Source organism: Jaculus jaculus, chromosome 1, assembly GCF_020740685.1.
Source record: "Jaculus jaculus isolate mJacJac1 chromosome 1, mJacJac1.mat.Y.cur, whole genome shotgun sequence".
Taxonomy (NCBI): Eukaryota; Metazoa; Chordata; class Mammalia; order Rodentia; family Dipodidae; genus Jaculus; species Jaculus jaculus.
In genome coordinates this window covers 138,785,446-138,806,140 of record NC_059102.1, presented here as the reverse complement: position 1 = coordinate 138,806,140, position 20,695 = coordinate 138,785,446, and the positions used below count along the sequence as shown (strand labels likewise).

The 20,695-nt window shown below is 41.9% G+C and overlaps 1 protein-coding gene across 5 annotated transcripts in view; it reads right to left on the bottom strand.

Annotated features, from left to right (window-relative positions):
- The window catches only part of Astn2 (astrotactin 2), a 1,021,805-nt gene that overhangs the window by 57,656 nt on the left and 943,454 nt on the right, over positions 1-20,695 (bottom strand). For all 5 annotated transcript variants that reach the window (XM_045154445.1, XM_045154449.1, XM_045154453.1 and 2 more), the window contains one exon: positions 13,889-14,030. In XM_045154445.1, the coding sequence (XP_045010380.1) occupies positions 13,889-14,030 (142 nt within the window). The remainder of the gene's footprint in view (positions 1-13,888; positions 14,031-20,695) is intronic.

The following is a 20,695-nucleotide window of genomic DNA, read 5'->3' as shown; positions in this document are numbered from 1 at the left end:
GCAGTGGCTGGAGGCCCTGGAGTGATCATTCTCTCTTTCTATCTGTCTCTTTATCTCTCATAAATAAATAAATAAAATATATATAAAAAAAAGAAAGGGCAAAACCTACCCTTCCTCCAAACCCAAAGATAGGAAGTAATAATATTCCCTACTCTATAGATAAAGAATTTAAGATCTAAGGAAAGCATATTATACCATCAGAAAATATTTGAGAATTGAAGTGATCCTAGGATAATATGACTCAAATCATGCAGCATTAGCTTCCCAGATACTTGGGACTCTCCGATCTTGGACAAGGGAGCAGCAGCTGGCCTATTGTGCAGTTAAGACTTTTGCTCCAGGCTGCTCTCTGAGTGACTTGGTATAGGCCCTGCCCCTTCGCTAGGCTTCAGTTTCTCATGTGAGGAGAGGTTTTGGTCAGTGATGTCAGTGGTCGCAGACACTGCAATTTTATGACTTAAATATGAAAGCAGATTAGAGTTGTTGGTAGATGGAAATATGTCTTTTGGAGGAGAATGAACAGAGTAGAAGTGAAAATGGCAGAAGTCTGGATTCTGTCTTGCCTCTGACTTTCTACACATCATTAATGGTGATCCCCAGCAGTCCACTAACACCTTTCCAATGATGACCTCAAGACTGCCCACAGCAACAGCCTTCTTGACAGATGGAGGTTGTAGTAAGGGGGAGTAAGTCAGGGCTCCCTGTGAAGTGCTAAGCCCAAAGTCACAATAATAGGAAAAGGGGAATGTTATGGAGCCTGGCTTTTGGCCCGGTTCATTCCTACAGCCCTAGATGATCAGAGTAGAAAGGGATTGCTTCGTTGAACCCTTCATTGTACTGGGCAGGAAACTAACATGGGCAACCTCTTTGCTCAAGCCCCTAGGTGGACGAGAAAGGAAACTCACTCAGGGCCCAGGGAAGGCTTATTGCCTCCTTGTGCTGAGCTCTCTATAACTTTATCTCAAAGATTCTGCTGAAGTAGATGGTGTCAGTCAGTTTCCTAGTAAAAGCCATGGGTAGGGAGTCAGAATCCCATGTCGCAGTCCTGGCTCTGCCTATCCATGACACCTATGGATTTCTTTAGGTCTTGGCTTCCTCATCTGTACACCTAGAGACTTAACCTTTAGTCCATAAATCATGACCTACAGGTTAACTGTTCCTTATCATTTGATTTATTTGTCAAATTTTAAGTTAGTTGGCATGTTACCTTTTTCCTGCAGCCATGGAGCCAAGGCATAGCATCTGTCCTTGGGGCTTCTCCACAGTCACTGAAAAGATACAGTCATGCTGACAAGCTCCCTGTCAGCTGTGCTCCACCACGTCTCCTGCTCCCAACACCCTCTCCTGTGTCCCAACCTTCTCATACTCTGTCTTCTGTCCTAGACCCTCTTCTTCCTTATGGTTACAATAAAAGCTAACCACAAGTTTTGTTGCTTACACTATTATCTCACAGTTTTGGAGCTTATATATCTGACATCAAAATGTCATCAAGAATGCACGTCCTGTGAATAATCATAGGATGGCACCAGGTATTTCCTGGCTTGCTTCCATCCTCACAAAACTTGTTGCTATATCTCTCTGGGTTCCTCTCCTTTATAGACTGACATCAGTCATTGGATTTAGGAACTAACCTAATCTAGTATGATCTCATCCTGAGCCTTATATAATTATGTGTACAAAGACTATTTCCAAATAAGGCCATAATCAGAGGATTTTGGTATACATGAATTGGGAAGAGGACATGTTCAGCCCACTGAGACTCCTCCCCAGGAAGACTCTGTAGCACAGTACCCACACCCACTGGGTTCACGGTTCTTCCTCACTGTCTTCCAGCCTCTGGATATCCCCTTTAGAACCCTGAGGGTAGCAACATATAACAGCCTGTATATTCCTCTCTCTCTCTCCATGCCATGATCATGAACTCCATGCATGCCAAGACATTATTTGGTTGCATTAGTTCTGCATAAGTGACTACCTTAGAGGCACCTTATAGATGGACAACAAACATGACCTTTACTTGAGCCCTCTGCTCTGCAGTCAGTTATGAAGGAAATAAGAGGCTATTTTCAGATGTTTTAGAACCGTACTAAGACCATGCTGCTCTGTATCTTATGCATTTATCATTCACAGAGTAGCAAACTGTGAGGCCCTGCCCTTCCCTTTTGTACCTGCACACAATAGCTCTTCTGGATCTCAATTTAATACTGTAGTGAGAACCATAGTCCAGAGTACAAGTTAAAATACGCCCTATCCCTTCTCACAAGCCTTTGCTGGCTTCCCATTACCTGCAAAAGTCTAGCTCCTCTAATAGCCACTAAAGACCCATTTCTGCAGCGCAGCCTCAGGTTCCACCCCATTCTACACTCCACTAGTTCACATGAGCAGTCTGTGCCCTGTCCCTCTGGAACCCTGGCTAGTGTCCCACTCCTGGATGAAATCCTGATGCAGTTTGAGGAAAGAAACAGCCTGCCTTAGAGTCCCCAGCAGGTTTTAGGAGCCTTACTGTCTGTCGGCTGAAAAACAGCATTATTTTTCCTCTTTGAGGCTCTCTTGGCTTAGGATACATGGCTCTGTTAGCTCCTGGCTGGAAGACAGCTCTTCCCCTCTCTGGGGCCACAAATATACACTTTGGAAATGTCAGTGTGACCTGATGTTAGAGGGAATCGAGTTGCTAGACTGATTCCCTCACTCTCTTCCTTAGACCAATAAGAAAGGGCACCACAGTCAAGGAAAGTCACATTCTACCCAAGCTGGGTACACCAGAAGTCCCTGGTCTCATGTAATATCTGGGATGGTTTAATACTCAGCTGTGTGTTCAGTGCAGAACCTGGTAAGAGCCACAGACTCTGGTACCTAGGCTTGGTGGTAGACAGGGGGAAGATAATGGATGAGAAAACCCACAGCATAATGGAAAAAGAGAGATTCTGAGATTTCTGAGACAGACACCAAGAAATAATAAGCAAAAAGAAAGGGACAAAGATGAAAAGATGGAGACAGCAAGTAGAAGAGTGATACATACAGATGCCAAAAGGCAGAAACATACATGTGGGCAGAGACACACTGAGAGAGAAGAAAAAGGTGGAAAAAAAGAAAACAAATACTACAATAAAGAAATGAACAAAAGAGAAAGCAAAAACATGTTAAAAATGGGAATGATGGCTGGAGAGATGGCTTAGCGGTTAAGCGCTTGCCTGTGAAGCCTAAGGACCCCGGTTTGAGGCTCAATTCCCCAGGACCCACGTTAGCCAGATGCACAAGGTGGCACACACGTCTGGAGTTCGTTTGCAGTGGCTGGAGGCCCTGGCGTGCCCATTCTCTCTCTCTCTCTCTATCTGCCTCTTTCTCTCTGTCACCCTCAAATAAATAAATAAACATTTAAAAAAATGGGAGTGAACCGGCCGGGGTGGCGCACGCCTTTAATCCCAGCACTCAGGAGGCAGAGGTAGGAGGATCGCTGTGAGTTCAAGGCCACACTGAGACTCCATAGTGAATTCCAGGACAGCCTGAGCTAGAGTGAAACCCTCCCTTGAAAAATACAAAACAAACAAACAAAAAAAAAAAGTGGGAGTGAGTAGAAAGAGAAGAGGGAAAGAAGAAAGAGAAGGAAAGAATAAAAGGAAAGAAAGACTAAAGGAATAAGAAAGAAGAAAAGGAGTAAAAATGAAAAACAACAACAAAAGTTTACAATGGGCAGAAGAAGCCAGAAAGGAATGGGGCACAAATCTTGTCAGGCCCCCTCCTGGCTTCTCTCCCTTATGTGTCCTGTATCCACCTCAGGCGACAGCCTCAAAAGCTTCAGCCTGGGCCTGCTCCATCAGGAAGTCTTCCTCTCTGCATTTATCTTTCTCCTAGCAGCTAGAAGTCCCCTCAAATGTTAGTTGGGTCATATCTGGGACTTGGCTTTAGAGACCTGCTAAACAGATTGGGTCATAGTGGCCAGGAGAAAGGACAGTATCTAGCTACAACCTGAATAAAATTCTTCTACACAGACTCATTCTAGCATCCCCAGCTTCCAGGGGCTTAGTTTATCTCCTTGTCTCTTCCATCTCTGGAGATGTATAGTGTCAAAAGTCTGAGAATGTCCTTGAAGATCTCTCTTCTACTCCCCTTCTACAAATGAAGAAGATGAAGCCTCCCAAATGCCCAAAGGCTCTGAAGCTACTTAGGGCCAGAGGCAGAGTAACCCTATCTGACTTTCCAAAAATTGGGCATGCACTTTAAAAACTAGTCATGGAGGGCTTCTGATGACTTGCATGCTATTTCCAGTAAATTCCGTGCTGATTCTTGGCATAAAGAGAGGAAATGAAGAGGGTAGGGTAGGAATGTAAATAAAGAGAAACACTGGGATTTCATCTAATATGTAATTAGAGTATCTATGGTAGCTGCCCTTGCTAATTCTGTAACATGCTGGCCAGGCTGTGCTTGGCAAGTGAGGTATCCTATTGGGGTGGTGGGAGCCTAGTAATACTCCACCCAAGGATCTTTATCCCTTGGGTACTTGGGAAGGAGCCTTTGAGCCACTAGCCCAGATGTCTTCACAGAAACATCTGAGTCTGGGGACTGAGAAAGAACTCAGCAAATGAGAGCTAGACATGAGATCATCTAGAAAGGGCACCAGGAGTCTGTTCTTAAAGAGGCATGGCTATCCTAAAGCAAACTCAGGGTTTCACTGTTGGCATGACACCATGGAGACTAAAGCGCAGGACAAAATTCGGAGCTCAGAAAGAATGTCAGAGTCACATGTCGGGTCATGATTTGCAGAGACATTTATCATACCAACAACTGGGGGCTAACTCCACAGTGCACAACCCATTTACATCAACAAGGAGGGTCCAGTGGGAGGGGGTAGATCACAGATGAGCCTAAACAATGGTACCAAACTGCCTGTATTTACTGAAAAGAAAACTAATAAATTAAATTAAAAAAAAAATTGGAGCTCAGGAGCAGGCATGTGAAATTTGGTGGGAGGACTGAACATTTGTCTCCATACTGTTCCCAACCTGCTTTAATTACTTTTCTCATTGCTCTGATGAAAGCAACTTAAGGAAGAAAGTGTTGATTTTTTTTTTTTTCCTCAGTGCTTGGTGTCACTATCCATCTGTCAGGGATGGCATAGGGGGCAGGACTAGGATGCATATGGTCACACTGTATCCAAGTCAGAAATCACAGAGTGGTAAGCTTTGATGCACAGCAACTTGTCAGCTTTTCAAAAAATATCTGTTGATTATCATGTATATGTGTGTATGTGTATGGATGAGCCAAATGCCCAATGAGCTTTCAGTGGATAGCTTAGGGATTTAACCAGGGTTTTCAGGCTTTGTAAGTAAGTGCCTTTAACCCCTTTAGTCCCTTTAGCCACAGAGCTACACTGTGGCCCACATATTCTTCTTCTTATACAGTCCATAACCCTAGTCACGGAATGGTGCCTCCCACAGACAGGGTGAGTCTTACCACCTCAACTAAACCAGCCTAGAAAACCCTCACAGACATACCCAGAAGTTTGTTTCCATGGTTATTCAGATCTCAACAAGTGGTCAATCAATACTAACCATCATACAACCTATCCAAGCAAAGATATCTGTACAGAAGATCCTGAACCTGTATTTCCACCCTCTCCATGTCTACATGTCTAGTCCTTACCATAACATAGTGGTAGAAATGTTGACTTTGATCACTGGACCTAAGTTAGCTGAGCAGAGTTTTACTTCTCCACTTACCAGCTTTCTGCATAACATAACATCATCTAACTTCTCTGTGCCTTTGTAACTCTACCTGTTGGGTGAGAGCAATAGCAACTGACTTGAGAATTGTTTGTGGGAGGATTAAATGAGATGTGAGTTATGAGGAATTAAGAAGGAGAGAAAGGAGAAGCAGAAGAAGTAGATACAGAAGGGAAAGTGACTGGGGGAGTGAACTGGAGAATAGCTGTAGGAATAAGGCATTATATACTGGCACATAGTGAGTGCCCATTGATTGATGAGAAAGAGAGTGCAATTTTTGTAAGTGACAGAAGGGGAGAAGTTGGCATCTTAAAGATTTCTGCATTAACTTGGAAATTTGCTCAGACGAATCTAAAAATGTATTGTCTTCTTAACTGGTGTCAGGCACAGTTTTGGCATCAGAGACAGAGTATGAACAAGAACTGGACCCTGTTCATGTGTGCATCAAGTGAGAAATGACAAAAATAAAAAGGCAAACAGATTAAAAAAAGTCATTGCAGCTCTAGTAACTAATATAGCTTTGTGTGTCTCTTTATAAGACAAGTAGGATTTGTGGCAGATAATATTGTCAGAAAAGCTTTTCAAGTTATCTGGTCATGGCCTTGAAGAAAAGTGAGGGACATCGTGGTAGAGCCGAGGGAAGAGCATGACGAAGATTGATATTAGAGGTAAAGAAAAGAAGTATGTCTGGAAAGTGGTGAGAAAAAAGGACAGCGTATGAGTTAATACCTAACTTGCTCTCCCCTTATGCTGTGCACATCAGGGTATTAGACAGAGGAGAATGGAAATAATGATTTGCTTATGTAAAACAAATAATCACAAACAGTAATAAGAATGATTACTATAGTTCCTCCTGTCATTTATTAAGTAGCAATATTGTGGTAAACAGTATTTTGTCGTATTTCTGTGTTTCAATTCACTGTATGCCTCCAACCCTATGAATAGGTCTGATTATAATTCCACCTTCCATAGGAAAACAATGAAACAGAGAGAAGTAGAGAAACAAGCAAAAAGGCATACATTGGCAGATCCAAGGTAATGGAAGCCAGATAGAGCCAATTTCTGATTATAAAAGCTTGAAAAAAAATATGTATATATGTATATGTGATGATATTAGGAATGTGGACTCAGAAAGATTCAAAATCCTTCCTGTTGCTGCACTTTAGTAAACATAGAGTGGTAGTTATACAGCTTATTCCTGCACATAGCTTTACAAAATGCCAAAGCATTTCCTTATCCAGTTCGCCAACCATGGGAGCTACAATTATTTATGTCCAACTTAAGGGAGGAGTTTAACCATCTTCATTTTAAAGATAAGAAAGATAAGGAATGCTGTATCTTCCCTAGGATGTTGAGGCTGTGACTGAGGTCTTCTGGTCCCCAAACCTGGTGGTCTTTCCATTGTAATCAGTGATGTTTGATGGTGCAAAGTTCTACCACTCCTGGCCTCACCATGTGTTTTATACAACTCCACCACTATGTGTGGGCAAGGATATGGGCATGCTGTGGAAAGAGAAGATAGTCACTGGTATTAGCTTGGATATGAACTTACCTCTATTCCTCCATTGTCATGTGGCATTGGGCAAAAGGATTACTCCTTTAAGCCCCAGTTTTTACAACTATGATATGGGATATGATAAGTATACAGCTAACATCTTCATAGGGCTATGGTGAGGATTAAATAAGATAGCATATTTATCTTGCATGGCTACAGGCACAAAGAGAATTCTAAATAAAATAATGTGACTACTACCATTATACAAAAAGTGCTGGGGCACTGACAACCACATCTTCATTAAGATTCTCCATAGCTATAGCAGTCTGCAGATTTTACAGCCCACTAAATTGAATGTTCCATTACAAAGGAGAAGATAAAGGCTACAGAAGGAAGATGGACTGGCTCAAGATGATACAGAAAGCAGTGGAATGGTTATCTGCCTCTTGACTTCAAACTCTCATTTTCTGCAATATCTTCTCTCCTTCCTCCTCCAGGGATTGGGCTTTCATTCTACTCCTCCTGCCCCACATGACCCTACCAAGAAATCTTTCCCCTGAGACTCTTTTCCCACCATGGACACAGTACCCAGGCTTTTTTGGCATTCCTTTCATAGAGCTTAAGCCAGAGAGGTGAGGGTGGGCCTGAGGCAAGCCTCTGAATGTGTGGGAATGTGTCCCCCACCCCAGGAATCAGGCCTGGCTGCTCTTGGCATGATCACTGAGGACCCTTTGGCAAGCATCCATAATGAGAGAAAGAAGGCAGCCAAGACAAGATGGAGAAGGCTAATTACCTTGGGTAATAGGAAATTGGAAAGCAGTTACAAGACAGGCATCTAGGCCCTTAGCCAGACAAGGACAGGGATGACGGGTGGTTTGCCTGGTCTCAGCCATTTGTCCAAGTAGACACTTGTATTCAGGGTCACCCTTGGACTCCAACACCCCAAGGGAACAGGAGCTGGCTCCATAGCTAGACCTTGTGGGGACCCTTTCTCTCTCTCTGCTGCCCTTGTTTGTTTTCATTCAAAGCAAAACAAATGAAACAAACAAGGAAATTCAATTTAAATAGGGCACGGTGCTGATGTTTCTGTTTTGTTACACCAGGGTGAGCTTAGGACAGAAATCAGCCTTGACTTTCACTCTTCTGACTGGTCTCTCCCTGAGGCACTGTGTAAACTTACATGGATGGAGGGGCCACAAAAGCAATTTGCCTTCCTTGATGGGGTGAAGAGAGGGAGCAAGGATGGGAGGGAGGAGAGCCAAAATTCAAGTAAGAAATAGAACAGAGAGACTGAAATGCACTCAAAGAAGTAAACTTAACAGAATGGCATATGGGATGGAAAGAATGATAAGGAAAATCACAAAAAAAATACAGAATTCCGCAAAGAAAATCCCAGCCTAGAGGAGGCTTAGATGATGAAGAGATACTGACAAAGAAATAGAGTCTCAAGGGTCAAAAGAAGTAGGTAAGTGAGAAGGTCAAGATCCCAGGAGGGGATAGATGGACAGAGAATGAAAATAAATTCCATGTCAAAAGCATGTGTGCCAGTGCTCCCAGCACATGTGAGGCCAATGCACCTTCATGTCAACATGCAACAACTGCACAAGCAGAGGATGTGGACTTCTAGCTCAAGGTTCTAGAAGTGACGGTAGCAGGATGTAAAGCCAAGCTCCCTGGTGGAACAATTGCCCCCCCCCCCACTCTCTTGTTAGCTGAACCCTTCTGAAAGCCTGGATGGTGGGGTTGGTGTGCAACTGTGCTTATAACAAATGCTTGGGTCTTCCTGAGCCCTTTCCCCTTGGGATATGTCCTCTCCTCCTTTTCTTCCAGATGACTCTAGATGGTCTGTAAAACCAACTTGCTTCCTTAGGACCAGTTCTCCCAGAGTTGTCCTTGGAAGGAAGAGTCACTGATAACCAGGGACTGAGTCAGAGACTGAAATGGGGAGGAAAGTATTGCCAACCCTTCCTGCGACCGTGTGTGGGCCAGTCACACTAACAAACCCTGTGCTTTTAGCTTTTCAAACTTAATCCTCTTTTCCATAACCCTGGGAGACAGGGTGATTGCCAGCTTTCTTTCCTAGAGGAAGAAACTATCACATGGAGCAATGAATAAAAGCACTTGTCTGGGGTCAGGGTGTAAGTACACACAGGGAAGAACCAGGATCCACCCCCAACCCAGCAAGTCCCCAAAGCTTGTGCTCTTTTTGTGGCCACACGCAACCCTTTTAGCATAAGAGGAAGAAAATAATTCTTGCTATAGAACAAGCAGGCAGAAAACATAAATTCAAACAACTGACACTGAGACTATTTTAAAACTCGAGCCGAGTCCATCAGACTTCACCGGAGAGGAGCTGCCAGTGGGATGGAGACTGTTCCAAACAAGCTACTTGGCTCCATGTCAGAGCGGCCTGGATCCCAGACCATTAATAAAATCAACTTCAAATATAAATAAATAAAATAAAGGAGTGTTCAGGGATAGGGAAGACAAGTTCATGATAGCACATTTCCAAGGCTGAGGAAAGAAGATGTTTTGAGAGGTGGGAAGCAGGGGTAGTGCCAGGCCAAGGGAAAGCTCTTGTTTTAAAGCACGATAATTGAATTGTCAGTTCTCAGCATTAATTGTTTTGAGGATCCATGTACATATTTCACTGCTGTATATAAAATGGAACTGTAGACATTGACTCAGCTAACATCAAGTTACTCCAGTGTCACCCACTGACTTAAGCCACATCAGACTCAGGGGTAGGGAACCACCTGCTAGGGCTCAGTGTTTCTGCTGGATGCTATCTTTCCATCAGTCAGAGGGTAGATGATACTGAGGTTAAAATTCAAAATTACCTCTTGTCTACTACTTAAGGAGGGCAGGACAGAGGTGCCAGAAGACACTCATCAGGAAATCTAATAATGTCATCTCTTCCTAGTTTTTAGAGGCAGAGAGGACCTCGCAGCTCTCATTCTAGCCATCTGCCTGTATTGTGTAGATGCAATCACTCTGAAGCTATAGAATTGTGATCTCAAAGTTTGGATCTCAGCCCCACTATTTGCCATCAGGACTGTGTCTGCCCCTTTAGATCCAAGGTTTACCATACCTTCTCTGGCTAGTTTCCCAAGAAGTCCCATTGAAACATATCTGATAGCCTTGTGTACATCAGAGATTTTATTCCTAGAACACTCATTTCTCCCTAGTGACTGTAGACAAAGTTTGAATCCTAAACAACTCTGAAATAGTCAGTGGCAGAGAAAGAGTGAGGAGTGACACTTCCCAGCTCAAAATTATATTCCTGAGTGTGCTGCACTAATGCATTGGTCATTACCAAGGAGCCTAAATATTTTAAGCAGCCAAAGGGGTTTCATGGTCTTTGCAAAAGTCATGATCTTCAGAAAGAGAGAGGAAAGGAGAGATGCAACATGTTTTGGAGTTTCATAGATGGCAAAGGTACTAATATTTATTGAACTAAAATTTATTGAATGCATACATGGGGAGACTGTGTTAGTATGTTTCTTGCTTAATTATTACATAATACTGAAAGCCCCCCTTTTTAATTGAGGCAAGCCCAAGAGACTAGTCTTTTTATGTGAGAGACAGAGGGAGAGAGAGAAGAGAGATAGGGAGACACTAGGCACGCCAGGGCCTTCAGCCACTGCAGTTGAACTCCAGATGTGTGTGGCCTCTTGTGCACATGTGAAACCTTGCATACCTGTGTCACTGTATATCTGGCTTATGTGGGATCTGGAGAGTAGAATATGAGTCCTTATGCTTTGCAGGCAGGTGCCTTACACAGCAAGCCATCTCTCCAGCCCCTAAAAGCCAATTTTTATTATTTCAGTTTTACAAAGGCTAAAATAGACATATAGTGGCAAGACAACTTATTTTACATTATATAACTAAACACAACAAAGTCATATTTGAAAGCAAAGTCTGTGTCCTTCCATAGCACATTAGGTTATGTATTATCTAAAGATATGACCTCTGTACCAGCAACATTCATAGCTGAGAAGACCTTAGTATAGTAACAAGACATAAGAAATCTGAATCTGATAAATATCATTCTCAGCAAACTCACCCAATCACAGAAATACAATCATCCCATGGTCTCATCCATCTGTGGCTCCTAGTCTGATTTTTCCTGGTATGCTGACATACCTAATAGGCATCTCAAGGACTAGACAATAGGGAGTGTGGAGCAGGAGGGGAAGTTAAGGGGAGCACAAAACTGGTCCCAAATGGAAATGGTACCTTTAAATCCTATATCCTGAAAGACAGACTAAAAGGTTGAATCTTCATCAGGTCTTTGGAGGAAACACCTGAATCAAAGGTCCCTGGAGAGGGTATGATGAAGACTAACCTTAATCTGCTCCTATCTCTCCTGCCTCTCTCTCTCTCCCTCTCTTCTTTCCTTCTCTTTTATATTACCTTTCTTTTTCTTCTTTCTTTTCTCTTGGTGTTGGCCTATAACTCTCAGTACCAGCATGCGGTTAACATCCACAATGAGCTTCTGACCAGAGAGAGAGAGAGAGAGACCTACAAGGTTTCCCAAAAGAAGACAGAATTCTGGGATGGAGAAATGGTTTAGCAGTTAAGCACTTTCCTGTGAATCCTAAGGACCCCAGTTCAAGGCACAATTCCCCAGGACCCACGTTAGCCAGTTGCACAAGTGGGCACATGTGTCTGGAGTTCGCTTGCAGTGGCTGGAAGCCCTGGTATGCCCATTCTCTCTCTCTTCCTCTCTCTCTCCTCTCTCTCTCTCTCACTCTCAAATAAATAAATAAAGATTAAAAAGAAGAAGAAGAAGAAGACAGAACTCTGTCAGAGCACTTGGTTACCCACCAAAGATTCATGGTAATACCTTACTGCCAAAGATACCATATGCTGTTGGTACAGAACCTGGAGAGAGACCTGGCTGGCATCTAGAAAAGAGTCATTCCCCAGACAGTTAGCTTGTCTAGTGCCAGAAGTTTCTACCTGAGCGATTAGAGGAAAATGACAACTTCTGTCCAAGCAACTCATAGTCTAAGCTACTCAGCAGCAAACAATCTCACATGATGCTCACACAGTGCATAGTGGCACATAGCCATAGTGGATAACCAACTGCTCTTTAATTGGCTAATGTATCTGCTCAGTGGAATGAAACCCAGTTCCAATGGAACTGGAAACAAGTCAGAACCATATCCAAAAATAGAGTCCACTCTCCAATATCAAGCTTCCACCAATCTTGGGCTACAGGAGGGCCTATGCTTATTAAATTCCCTCTAAAATAATAATGGTTATACCATTTATCTGGTGCTGACTTCACTCTCCATTGGAGAATCTGCTTCTCTTTTTCAGATGGATATAGAATCTGAGAGTTTCAGCCTATCACACTGCATCAGGGCCCCAGCTGAAACCATAGAATAATTAGGGAAATGAAAAAGAGTTCTGCTTTCTTATTCAACCTGGTACCAGCACAAGGGTGAAGTAGACACAGAGAACACTCAACTCCTACCAAACCAGATATCTAGAGACACAGAGGCTCCAAGGACCTCATGATTGAAGTAGACCTAAAACAAACCCAATATGGCTCAGGGAAATTGGCCAAAGAGGGGGCAGAAAGATTGTTAGAGCCACAAGCTGGGACATTATGCACAGAGATGTTGCCTATTCCCCATAAATTATGGCTACTCCCATAATGCATGACCCACAATCCCCCATGAGAAAGGTCCCTTCAGAGGGGGGAGGACAAGGAGGAGGCTAAGGATGGTACCAACATGGCTATTTACACAATGAGTATGTACATAACTAATAAAGAAAAAAAGAAAGAAATCTGATAAATAAGTAAATAAGGTATAAATAAATAAAAATGTAAATACAAGAATGAATTAGTGAGTGAGCTGAAGAACTATATGTAAGAATATACAAATAGATGGGTAACTCAGATGAATATATAAATAGACTCCAGTATATTCTACATGATATAAACATCACAAAAGATATATAAGTGATATAGTAGCACACCTATGTGCTGTGTGTGTCATATAATAATCTCATATTTCTACAGGAAGATAGTATAGAGAACAAAAAGGAGCAATAAACTCTGATTTCCCCACCAGCCTTCTTCAATTTGATGTTCTGTGGTCTGGAATAAACCAAATACATCTCTAAGTTGCAAGGTATTTGTTAGTAGGAAGAGTATTTTTTTTTTTTTTAATTTTTGGGTTCGTTGGCACTCAGCTTGAGTGCTTCACTCAGACAGTGCTAACTGTCTCGGGAATGACTCTCTTCTAGATGCCAGCCAGGTCTCTCTCCATGTTCTGTACCCACAGCATACGGTATCTTTGGCAGTAGGGTATTACCATGAATCTTTTTTGGGTAACCAAGTGCTCTGACAGAGTTCTGTCTTCTTTTATTTTAATCTTTATTTATTTATTTGAGAGAGAGAGTAAGGGAGAGAGAATGGGCACACCAGGGCTTCCAGCCACTGCAAGCGAACTCCAGACACATGTGCCCCCTTGTGCATCTGTATGTGGACATACTTCCCAAGAAGATACTTCTAAAACTTAGAATCACAAGGTACACATGCAGGCTGGCTAAGAAAACATTAAGCTTGGAATGAAGAGAATAACTGCTGCCACCCTTCCTTAAACTTTTAAACCCCTTTCTTCTTTGTGCTCCCCCCATTCCCATAACCTCTTACTTGTAGAGGCCATCAGGCTCCAGGCACTTGAAGATGACCGAGTAGATACTGACTTCGGGAACCTCTCCATGGCTTCGACCAGCTGCTACGCAAGATGTGCCCAGGCCGGAGAGTAAGTCATCAGCAAAACTCAGGAATTCTCCTGGAGGGAGACAAAAACAGGTGAGCTCCCTAGCCCAGACCTTGATGAGCTCATACCCGTGTTGTCCCAAACCTGTCAGCTGTCTGGATATCATTGTCAGGGACATAAGTCAACAGAAAAGATATAATACCTGAGAATTACCTTAGCTAGTATCTACAGTGTCTAGCTAAACAAATGAGTGTTTTTTGTTTTGTTTTGTTTTGTTTTTTAGACAATGTGATTCTACATAACCCAGGCAGGTTTCAGACTTGTTACTCTCCTTCGTTAGTCTCCCAAGTGCTAGGATTGTGCTCATGCACCACCATATCAATCCACTGATAATTCTGCTCAAATTTATGCCTGAAATTTTTTACCTGTAAAGTTTCCATGTTAATACCTACCTCTATAAGATTATAGAAGGCTATATGAAGTAAATTGGTATATAATAAAAATGCATGAGAAGGCAAAAGGGATTATGATTTCTTGTCATCCAGAGTAATTATTTTAGCCTTGTTACTGAGCAGCTTAGTTCTCATTTCTGGGCCTTAATTTTCTCCATTGTAAAGTGAAAATGCTAGAATCATTTTTAGAGTTCTTTAAAGATAACATGTATGTACAGAATGATGGAGTATAAGGTCAATTGGTAGTGGCATACTATTTATATTTAGCAAGAACTTAGAGATTATTAAATTTTCAACATATAAAATGGCTTCATCAATTGTAGCTCCATGATACAAAAGAATATTTTTATAGTCATAAAAATAATTTACAAGGACTCAGAAGATGACTTACTTAGTAAAGTTATTTCAATATAAGCATGAGGACCTGAGTTCAGGTCTTCAGTACCCATACTAAAGATGCCAGGAGTACTAGCCTCTGCCTATTATCCTAGTGCTGGAGAGAAAGACAGGCAGATCCTGGGGGCTTCCTGGACAGTCTTTCTAGCTGAATCAGCTAGTTCTACACTCACACATAGTCCTGTCTCAAAAACAAGGTGGACAGTGCCTGGGGAAGACCCCCAAAGTCACACTCTGGCCTCCACGTACACACGGATCCTCAAAAATGTGTACCCACATGCACATGTGTGCATGCTACAAATACACACACACGCAAAAACAATTATACATACGAAGTTTGAAGCTATGTGAAAAGATGTTCATGGCATATTATTAAGCTCAAAACAGATTGTAGTATCCAGACACTTGGTGGAAATTTTACTTCTGTATGGGTTTCAAAACAGAAGGAAGACAATATTGCAAATGCTTAGCAGTGGTTCTATCAGGAGTAAGGTAATAGACACTTTTCCCATCTTAGCTTTGCCCATGTCTACCTTCTATACTATCTTCAATTAACATGTATTGCTTTTATAACAATAAAAATCAATAAAAATACTCAAAAATAGATACATGATCTAGTCTAAATGTCTTCTTACCCCCCCCCCCCAATGCTAGAATTGGATGATTTAGGAGCAAAACAAGGAAGTGAGGTATATTGCTCCACATATAATGAAGTGATACTTCTTCCCATTGTGCCTTTGTCCCCTCTTATGCTTGGCACTGTGTTTCTCAGATTCCCTATGTGTGTACATTCTAAGTAGTAAGTTTGGTTACACCCACTCTAACTGTTAGAGAAACTGATGAAATGGAGCCATGACGCAGGGTGCTTGAAAAGACTAGACTCAGAAGAAACCATCTGGTGCTCTTCCAGTGGAGAACTATTTGGGCTGAATATGCTCATAACTTCTTATTGATCACTCAAAGAAAATCTTGCTCTTAATGAAGTACAGTTAAAAAGAGATTTCATTCTTCACTTATCAAGTGAGACTTTGAACATCTGTTTGGTCAAACTTCCCAGAGGGCCATGAGATTCAGTTGAATAGCAGTTTTATATTGTATTTCTTCCTGTAGTCTGGTGCCAGGTCTGGTGAGCAATAGGCTTTGTTTTCCATGTACTCCAAAGATGATACACTGTTCACAGGCTTCACCTGAAGCTCCATTGTCTAAACCAGGACGATGCAATGTCGGCTGCAGACCTAGACTAATGGCTACTTTCCACCATTTGTTGCCAGTCCTTAAACATCCCAAGGACTCAGTTTCACTTTTGGTTACAAGTGAACAGCCAATAAATAATGTATGAGTTTGGAGTCTAGAAAATAAAGTCACAAGTCTAGCAAAAAACAACAGGTCTAGAACCAGAAGGTTTGCTGGAACATGACGAAGTAAATGAAAATTTTACCTATAATCACCTGTAGCACCACACATTCATATGGTAGGCCCTCTTACATCAAGTTCTTGCATAGTATGATCATAAAAATCAAGAATATCCCAATTCCAATAGATAACAAGGAATGAAAGTTAAAAAAAAAAAAGACAAAAGAGAGAAAACATGGGATTAGTCACTGGATGGAATGAAGGTCTTGTTTCACTTGGTCTCTCAGGACTTCAAGTCTGGCTGTTTATATTTGTTTTCTTTGAACTTAGCTCTGTCTGCCTTTCAATTTATTTCCAGATAGCCATTGAAGAAATTGGCGCTGCAAAAGGGAATTCAGTAAGATTTTGGCGTGTAATAATTGACAGCCTTGAAGCCAAAAGATGGCAAACATTCATTTTCAAATAGACATAGAATAATTTGGATTAACAACAAAAGCTCCATAATCATGTAAAGTTAGTAGGGTCACCAGAGCTCCTAAATGGTGTCAAGGAATGTAAGTCAAGTTGACGTGAAGATACCTGGGACATAACTATTCAAATTAAGGACATCACAAATATACTTAGTACTTAGTTCTAGTGGAGACTATGTACATACAATGACCTTTAAAAAGTGAAGAACAAGGGCTGGAGAGATGGCTTAGTGGTTAAGCATTTGCCTGTCAAGCCTAAGGACCCTGGTTCAAGGCTCGATTCCCCAGGATCCACATTAGCCAGATGCACAAGGGAGCATATGCATATGGAGTTCGTTTGCAGTGGCTGGAGGCCCTGGGGTGCTCATTCATTCTCTCTCTCTCTCTCTTTCTCTCTCTGCCTCTTTCTCTCTCTCTGTCTCTCTCTCTCAAATAAATAAATAAACAAATGTTTTTAAGTGAAGAACAAAGGAACTGATCTTTGTCATATACTTTCCTTTCTGCTTTTTCTTTCTTTTCAATCTTTATAGTAACCTAATAAGTAAGATGTTATCCCGCAGTAAAACGGAGGTTAAAATTTAAAAAAAATGGGGGGGGGGGTGAGATTTGATCCTGTTATTCCAACTCCAAAAGCACATCTTTTCTTTTATACTATGCTGCCTCCTAGAGAATGTTTAAAAGCAATAGCATTGGAAAACGAAGTTTTGCAAATCTATTTATTATGGTGCAAGTGAATTCATGCCACTCTTACTGCTATGGGCTTGAGGAATGAGATAATAAAAGAAATGGGCCATGACTTTCTACAGCTTGGAATCTAACATCAGGGATGGTTGTTAAATACAGGAGCAGACCCATGAGGTAAACTGTGAGATTGTTTTTCTTGGCACTGTACGTCAGATTTCAAGGCAATATAGCTGGAGACAGGTGAACAAAGTGACCCATGTCCTTCCTCACCTAGAGGGAGTCCTAACAAAGATATTGGAGCTTTTCTGTGCACAAATGAAAATCAGAGCAACTCATCCACATGTCTTGTGCTTCCAGAACACGCCATACTCTGCATCTGGTAGTAATACAGCTCAGTACATATGAGTGGAGTTCAGTGGTTAAAAGCTTGGGCTCTGAATTTACCTCTCTAAGAAATAAAACCCAGCACATTCCCATTACTTTCGTGTTTTGTAAAATTTCCTTAACTCTGTGTGTCTCATTTTAGCTGCAAAAAGATAATGGTAGATAATACAGCACAAAAAATATAAAAATATTGCGCATAACCAATTAGAAAAATGTCTAGCACATAGCAAGGACTCAAAATTGCTAACTGCAATCACTGTCGTTGTTGTTCTCATTCATGTCACCACAGCTGAGTGCAGATAAAGACTCTTATCTTCTTAACCTAAACTTCATAAGTAAGGGATGTGAAAGGCAGAGATAAGAAGTCACATGTCTATATCACCAAACACAGAGTATGAGGTAAATATGAACAAAAGAAACTTAATACATAATATCATATTTATCACCCATTCTGTGAAATATACAGAGAATACACAAAATATTAAAGAGCTTTCAAAGTTACCAATAGAGCTCTTCCTCCTCAAGTGCTGACACTTTCATTTGACATTAGTACATCATGCATATGTATTTCCTGGGCATTTCATATGCATAGGGCCCTATATCAGGTTCAGAGTTCTACCCTGCCATCATCCCAATCCTGGAATTTCTGAGAAAGTTAAAAAGTACAGAAGAGATAGAAGGAGTTCAGTGTATCTGCAATATATAATATACAGTGGTTTGCAAATCCAAATGTACAGAGCACCAAGGGTAAGGACTAATAGCATGTGCAAAGAGCTAGAGTTGGTCTCCCCTATAGCCACATTGACCTTCACCTATATTAATGGACCATTTTTATTGTTTTAAAACACATGTAAGAAGCTTAAAGTTCTATGGACTAAAATGGTCGAACCCCACAATGTCCACCTTCCCTCACAGAAACACAAATGCTCAAACCACTGCCCTCTAATTCTAGGATTCACCAGGACTTGGGAGATAGAGTCCAGAACCAAATCTAGCTTTCCTGTATCTGGATCTCTTGTGCCTCACACTTGGCCATGCTAGATGATGCCTCTGTGACCTCTCCACACTGGCACAGTCTTGGCAGAGCCCTTCGAGAATGCAACTGGTTGTTGCCACTGCCTCTCACTAGCCTGTGCAAGTCTCTAACATTCTTTTTATATTTTTCTTTCCTTGAAAACAGATAGGGAGTTGGGAGTTGTTGTAGAGGAATGTGCCTGTTCTCCATTATAACTCTTCTGGGGCTGTAACCCGAGTGGCTGGGGCCAGACCCCCACACATTTCTTTATCCACTCATACCCTAGCCCTGCTCTCATTACGCTCCACAGCAGAGCTTACTAAGGATTCTGCTGCAACCAACAAAGCACACAGCAATTTTCATATAGGCCCCACCCCATACCTCAACTCATTCTCTCTCCCTCTCTCTCCCTTTCCTTTCAGCACTCCCCTCAGCCCTCCTTCTGCTTGTTTTTCCTCTTTTTCCCCCTCACCCTTCTCCCTTCTGACTGGGTTGAGGTCACAGTCAAAGCTGGCCACAAAAGCAAATTGAAAACAGGTTGGGAGAAAAACAGCAAAGAAATTCTGAAATGGAAAGGGGTTGAGTTATTCAGCCCAGGTGGATAGAAAGGTCTTCATCTCAGGACTTTACACTCTTCAGGAAACACCAAGGGGACTCTGGGCCACTTCAGGGCTGACCTTTCTGTAACCTACAGATACTCTTACCTATGGCACCCAGGGGGGTAGGAGGCCTTTCTCCATCTTTCCTTTACTTGGGCAAAGGTACACATTCATTATAACAATTTATCAGTAACAAAATACATTTCAGGGCCTCACATGTATCATTTGCAGTTGTTTAGTTTGTTTTTTATTTCCAAAAACAGTGGCATTTTAAATCCTAGGGACAAGTGTGTACCTGTATTGTGATGACAGTATAAAATAGTGGGAAGACAGTGGGACTTGTAGGCAAGCAGGGAGTCTGGTTTTGCAGCCAGGCTCACCACTTATGAACTCCACATTTTACCTAGGGATGGATAATTAAACTCCCAGAGACTGCTTTGTTTGGGTTCAAAAGAGATGGCCATACATGATTTAGATAATCGAATGAGGAAGAAATCAACTAGTAGTATATAGTATACCTGGTACATGAATGGCTAACTGTTGCTGCTCCCAGTCCTTAGTCCTTACTACTCTACCTTCAGCATGTCTGTCCAATCCACCTGGTGGCAAGACTGTTAGTGCCGTCACTTAATTGCTTTTAGACACATTTTACCTAGTTTTCTACAACCTTCCTATTTTTATAAGTAGAAGTATACATGGAAGGGAGGAAGAAAGAGAGAGAAAGCACATACTTGTAGCAGTAACAATGCTAGATATTAATACTTAAATTATCTAGTTAAAACATTCTAAATAGGGCTGGAGAAATGGCTTAGCAGTTAAGGCATTTGCCTATGAAGCCAAAGGAGCAAGATTCAATTCCCCAGGACCTACGTAAGCCAGATACCCAAGGGGTGCATGAATTTGGAGTTTGTTTGTGGTGGCTAGAGGACATGGTATGCCAGTTCTCTCTGTCTCCTCTCTCTCTCTTCTTGAAAGTCAATAAATAAAATTTGAAAAAAAAATTCTAAATAATCTGTCCTGATTAAAATCAAATATAACCCAATGCAATAGATTGACTCTGACTTTACCAAGGAGGGAACAGGTTCAAGGCAGGTTAGACAACTTGTCTAGGAATGGTCAGGTAAGGGCTGGACATTTGGGATCCCAAACCTGTGATTTGCCTACATCTCATTGGCCTCCAGACTATGATACTCTTCAGGCAAGCATTGTGTTATGATCACAGCTGTGTTCCCAGGCCATGCAGTTGTTTACAGAATTCTGTGAAATGAATTGTAGTGGTTGAATCCTGGATCCACCCCCATTCCCTCAACGTCAGCAGCAGACATTCAAGCCTCTCTTGGGAGAGCCATACTGCCTTCTGTGTGACCTTTCAGCAGTATATAAG